This window comes from Gigantopelta aegis, chromosome 5, assembly GCF_016097555.1.
Source record: "Gigantopelta aegis isolate Gae_Host chromosome 5, Gae_host_genome, whole genome shotgun sequence".
Lineage (NCBI taxonomy): Eukaryota > Metazoa > Mollusca > Gastropoda > Neomphalida > Peltospiridae > Gigantopelta > Gigantopelta aegis.
This window is the reverse complement of record NC_054703.1, coordinates 22,473,256-22,479,966: the sequence shown is the minus strand read 5'-3', so window position 1 is coordinate 22,479,966 and position 6,711 is coordinate 22,473,256. Positions and strand designations below refer to the sequence as shown.

Sequence of the window (6,711 nt, the reverse complement as noted above, 5' to 3'; positions counted from 1 at the left end):
AATTTGCAATAAGTATTTAATGATATTTGAGATGATCGCCTATGGCTTGCTGAATTTTCATGTAATTTCTGAAATTAATTTTGAAAATTTACGAAGGCTGCTTATACTATTTCAATTAAATAATTATTTGAATTTTAGTGTGCTAGGTACATGTACCTGTTTTTAATAATAATAATAATTGACTTTTAAGCATTTTGCGTGTGTTCATAAAATAATCACATTTAAATACATCTTCGCGCAGTCTACACAATCTGTTTTCGACGGGGTACTATTCCAGCATCCTGATTCTGAAAGCAAATAATGATTGCACGTTCTGAATTTCAGAAGGATGACACTTAGTTTTTGCATTTAGATGTTGATTCGATGTTTGGAATTATTGGTTTAACTGCCTTCGTTTAACATGCTAAAAAATACAAAAAAATATTTTGTTTAACGACACCACTAGAGCACATTGATTTATTAATCATCGGCTATTGCATATCACAAATCTGGTAATTTCGCAATACAGTCTTAGAGAGGAAACCCGCTACATTTTACAAAGGATCTTTTATATGCATCATCCCACAGACAGGGTAGTATATACCACGGCCTTTGATATACCAGTCGTGGTGCATTGGCTGTAGCGAGAAATAGTCCAATGTACCTACCGACGGGGATCGATACCAGACCGATCGCGCATGAAGAGAGCATTTTACCACTGGGCTACGCCCCGCCCCGTAGCCCAGTCCCTATTTGCCATTTATGTCGGAGGAAAAAGTATATTATTCTACATTTTTAGGGTCGGGATGTAGCGCAGTGATAAAGCGCTCGCTTGAAGCGCGGTCGGTTTGGGATCGATCCTTGTCGGTGGGTACTTTGAGCTATATCTCGTTCCAGTCAATGTACCACGACTGGCATATCAATGGCCGTGTTATCCTGTCTATGGGATGGTGTATATAAAAGATCCTTTGCTACTAACGAAACATTCTGTCCTGGACGAAGGAGCCGACATGGGTCGACACCTGTTCCCATGACAGGCGTGCGCTGCAACACCTTGATCTGAATATGTACGTTAAGCTCTATGACGTAACGTGACCTAATGGAAAACTGTAGTAGATTTTCTCCCTAAAACTAAATGTATATCTTGCAATTAACCCAGAAGCCGACGATTAATAAAGCAATGTGCTCTAGTGGTGTCGTTAAACAAAACAAACTTTAAGTTTATTCTTCATTCATTTTAACAACGTGGGAGGTATGTTATTCTAAAAAACGTACAAAAAAAATGCGTGATATTTTGTTTTAATAAAGTTAAAAGATGTTGATAGAAAATACACCACTAGAGCACATTGCTGTTATTCATGGATGAAGGCAAGTACTACATGTACATTTAAAGGGACATACCCCAGTTTCAACCCGTGAAAATTAACACTAAGTTTAGTTAATCTACAGATTTGTAACACATTTGGATAAAGTTACAACTGAGTGAAACAGGAGTCTGTGACTTTAAAATGGTGAAATATCCTCTAAAAACAGATTAATACTGGACTTCATAACTGTTACTTCTCAGACGCTCGTGCGTTTTTAAAAAATATGAGAAATGCATTTTGTGATATTAAAACCACCAGGATGACCAAAAACACAAAAAGAATACAATCTCAGTCAAGTATGATTTCATTTATCAAAAACGGGTCTAATAGTCAAACATAATATGCCTTTGTGTTTAAAATCTAGGGTATGTCCCTTTAATTTTGTTTCATTATCATTTCATATATTTTCCGTTCTTACATCCAATTCATGTTCGTTGGGGCGGGACGTAGCCCAGTGGTAAAGAGTTCACTTGATGCGCGATCAGTCTAGTATCGATCCCCGTCGGGCTATTTCTCGTTCCATTCATTGCTCCACAACTGGTGTAACAAAGGCCGTGGTATGTACGTCCCACCCCCAGATAATAAGAAGCATCAGTCGCATGGCAAGTTTATTTCCATGGCGGCCCACATATCTGTGAAGCATCCGTCACATGGCAAATTTATTTCCATGGCGACCCACATATCTGTGAAGCATCCGTCACATGGCAAGTTTATTTCCATGGCGGCCCACATATCTGTGAAGCATCGCAGTACTTTTGTGGGGCGGGACGTGCCCAGTGGTAAAGCGCTTGCTTGATTTGCGGTCGGTTTGGGATCCATCCCCGTCGGCGGGCCCATTGGATTATTTCTCTTTCCAGCCTGTGCGCCACGGCTGGTATATCATAGGCCGTGGTATGTGATACCATGTCTGTGGCATGGTGCTTATAATGGAAAACTATAGCGGGTTTCCTCTCTACGACTGTCAACATTACCAAATGTTTGACTTTTAATAGCCGATGATTAATAAATCAATGTGATCTAGTGGTGTTGTTAAACAAAACAAACTTTTAAAGTACTTTTATACATGGATCATTTCAACATTTTGATTAGGGTGAAACTTCCACACTTTTTATCTTTCAATTTTTACGAACACTTATTTTGATAGGTGTCAACGTTCCAGATAAAGATTTTGAATAGTATCGTAATCCCCGTCGGGCTATTGCGCACACTCCACAAATATTGAGAATGATGCTTTGTTATCGATAAGGGGGGAGGGGGGTTTCCATGGGGGGTGTAACACTAAATTTTCAGTTATAAAAATAAATGGTGATGTAAAAGTAATGTGCGCGGCCATAGATAAATTACGACACCTTTTACACTTTTACATGGGAAAATACTGTTGTTATTATTATTATTATTATTATTATTATTATTATATATCTACATATTGTTTTTAGGCATATTGCCTAAACATGACTTCCTACCTTGTCGTCATAACGTCAGCTCAAGAAGACAAATTCATCCGGGACTATCTGTTACAAAATGCAACCAGTAAGTATGCTTAAATGTTTAAAGATAATCAAAACAACAACACATAGAATGTTTATATTGTTTATTATAGTCCATTCACCTCAAAAGGGAAGTGGTGACTAACCTGGCTGATGTGTATTTTAACTAAATGTGGTGTGTCCAGGCGCTTGTGCATACATTTTAGAAGAGGGCGGGGTGCTAAACTGAAGGATACCAAAAATTATGAAGGAATAAAATGTTTCCCTGGAGAAATGAATGAATGCCCCAGCACGAAAAATACATCGGTTATTGGGTGTCAAACTATGGTAAAGGCAAATCTAAAGTGATCGCTGGAAAAAAAAGTATTAAAACAAAAGACAACATTTACTTGACCAAGGGGAGAGTTCGGCCGTCGAAACCCATCCTCTGCATGCATTGCTGTGTTTGTAATTACATAAAAAAAACTGTTAGAAAACTAAATAGGTTGTGCTGTTTGTAATTATTAGAATTGTTTGTAATTTTGTTGTGAATCTATCGATGTATAGTGTGTACACTACCAAAGCAAATCCCATAGACGACAATAGTTACATATGTGGCTAAAACGCCTAGCTGCAGCGTATCAATTGACATAAACACCACATATATAAATACTACCACCCCTCACCCTTAAAGTAAATCAGAAAAAAAATCAGGGTGAAGCTGCTCATTTCAGAGGTAACAGGTAGCGTCTGTGACTACCCTAGTTCCACACAAAATTTGAGTAATTGTTTTTTTACAGGTACTCCATACATGTTTCAAGTACAAGGCTACTTGACACAGTGGTACTAGATGAAATAAAATTGCATACTTTTGTTGTTTTTTGCCCAGATGAAACTGGGTTTTTTTCTACAACCAGTACACTCGCATTTATCACGAATCACAGGACTTGTGGTGTTAACTTCTCTATCAAAAGCTCGGTGCACCTCCATCTTTAACCCAGCCGGAAGATATTTGGTTTAGTACTGCCTATAACGGTCACAACTTTAGTATAAAATCGGTTCGCTATGTTACGCGATTTTATACTGTTTGTGACTTTTATACATCGATAAATTCACAACAGATGACAAACAATTCATATGTAAATATAGAAATCGTACTTACTTTTTTTGTAAAAGTGCATGATTAAATTATCTCCCTTTGTCTCGTTTCTTCGTATTTAAATTTGATGATTACCAATGCATCTGATCGTATTTGAAAAAAAAGAAGTAATTTAAACAACTGTACCTAAAAAAGGCATACGAAGTGCAGTTACGATAAAATATCTAAAACGAACTGAAAACGAAGCTAAATAATGATGACACAATGTAGTGTCATTGAGTGTAAGTGTAAAAATTTAACGGGGTTCGATTCGTTTTGTTTTTGTGGGAGTTTTTGGAGGGTGGCTTTGTCAGGTATGTTTGCGCCGCAGTATTGTTAAATAAATGTTAATAAAGATAAATTTTATTCAAATTTTTTTTAAAAGTCTACTGTCAAGAAAATTTTCTGGAAAAGTTCCATAGGAAGAAATATATCATGACGTTACGTGTTTTCGATACGATAAGCGAAAGATATTACCAAAGAGCTAAAGATATTGTCAAAAATTAGGAAATATGTATACAATAAATAAACCATTTCATAGTGGGGATTTTTTCGAATACGATTTTTATGTCAACTCGTTTCGTTTATTTCCACACATCACTCGTTGACATAAAAATCGTATTCAAAAAAATAAATAAATGAAATAGCCTCTATTTATCCTGCAACCCAGGCCCGTACGCGTAATGGGGGTGCGTAATCGACGGCCCAAAGGGCCGGAGATGCTAGGGGGGTCCGGGGACATGTCCCCCCTCCCCCGGAAACATGTTTTTTAATCTAGAATGCAGGAGATGCATTTTCCTGCATTCTAGGAAGTAAATTTGAAATGTTTCTTTGCCTCAAAATATGTTTTACACATCCACGGACGGACCTCGGCAAACTATGGGGGCGGGGGGGGGGGGGGGGGGGGCGTACGCAACCCCTCTCACCCACTCGTGTGACGTCATACGCATAGCTGCATTACAAAATCGCTCATTTGACCTCTAGGACAATGTAGCTGAAATAACAGAATTAATCACTGAAACCGTTTTTCTCAGATTCTGATTACTGGATCGGGGCAAACGATCAACAAGATGAAGATCATTTTCAGTGGATGTCAAACGGATCACATAAACCTGTAAACTACACCAACTGGTATCCAGGCCAACCAGATAACTATGGAGGGGAAGACTGCGTAGAACTGCGTCAGGAATATGGCTTCCGTTGGAATGACTGGGGTTGTAATAATAGAGAAGGATTCATCTGTGAACAGTTTTAGAAGAGGACTTGTGAAGTACAATGTAGTATGAAAACAACACGTGTGAACTCTAAATGACTGGGTTGTGTCATGTCGCGTTTTCGATTTATCGCTGTTAGATTTAATAAAATAGTGATCTGATCTGAACTCTTTTGACGTGTCCATTATGTGGAAATCGAATGGAAAATATCTTACATACAAGATTAAGGCACGCTTGTAGTATTTTAAATGCTGATTTATATCGCTGTGGACTTGTTACAGATCCATCCTGCAAATGTGAGTATCATTACGAGAGCAGCTTCGATTACTTCTTTCAGTGTAAACTTTACACCCAGCAAAGACATCTATTAGACTCTTTAAGTACATTTGTACCAATAAAGCTACAGTTAGTACTAAACGGAAATGTGCGGAATTTGTCGACCATCCCACGTCAAATTAGAAAGATAAACTACTTTAGTTTCCCCATTTTTATTTTATTATTTATTATTATTATTATTATTATTATTATTATTTTAGCACTTTATTCACACTACAAATCTATTTTGTTTGATATTCTATGTATTAACTTTGTTCTGAACATTTACTGTAGGCTTTCTTCCAGTTTCACCTTTTCTGCACTGTTAATTTGTCTTAATGTATTTACTTTGTTTCAAATATTTGTAGTAATAGTAGTCACCTATAATGTTATAATATTTGTAATTAGGAGAGGGCCTTGTAAGTTGAATAACTTGTGCCCAATCCTTTTGTGTATTATATACAATAAAATATGTTTCAAACAAACAATAACGCTATGTTTTCGAGCACGCCCATCATTAAGCGTATGATTCATCTGTGAACAATTTTAGAAAACGACTTGTGAAGCAGTATGAAAGCAACACATGTGAACTCTGATGACTGGCTTGTGTCATGTCGCGTTTTCGCTTTGTCGCTGTTAGATTTAATAGAATAATGATCTGATCTGATCTGAACTCTTTTCACGTGCCCATATAACACTATGTTTTTGAGCACTGCCCATCATTATGGCGCAGGATTCATCTGTGAACAGTTTTAGAAGATGACGTGTGAAGAAGTATGAAAACAACACGTGTGAACTCTGATGACTGGCTTGTGTCATGTCGCGTTTACGCTTTGTCGCTGTTAGATTTAATAGAATAAAACAAAAATGCGACACATTTTGAACGAAAACGTGACAATACGACAAAGCGAAAATACGACATAGCAAAAATCAGCCACCGTAGTGAAGATCAGATTTCAGAAATAAAGACTACTTTGCTGCTAAATGTTTTCTTTTTTAAATTTAATCGAACAGGTTCCGTGGCACCCAATAAAATCTCATTGCCGACAATGTTAACATTTTGAAATAAAACTGCGCGTACGTTTCATTCCATATAGTAGTTACTCTTATTGGAATGGAAATATTCCCTACTTTATTCTAATACTATATTTACAGTGTCTGAACGGAAGTGAACGCGTTTTGTTAACTGTGGTTTACTGAAACCACGAAGTAGTAGCTGGTGTACAGTTATT

At 37.2% G+C, this 6,711-nt stretch overlaps 1 protein-coding gene across 1 annotated transcript; it reads left to right on the top strand.

Annotated features, from left to right (window-relative positions):
• Window positions 1–2,786: 2,786 nt before the first annotated feature.
• Window positions 2,787–6,460, top strand: LOC121373661 (perlucin-like). Its single transcript, XM_041500375.1, has 2 exons — window positions 2,787–2,876; window positions 4,985–6,460. The coding sequence occupies exons 1-2, from the start codon at window positions 2,798–2,800 to the stop codon at window positions 5,203–5,205; spliced, it is 300 nt and encodes a 99-aa protein (XP_041356309.1). The 5' UTR covers window positions 2,787–2,797; the 3' UTR covers window positions 5,206–6,460.
• The last annotated feature ends 251 nt before the right edge of the window (window positions 6,461–6,711 follow it).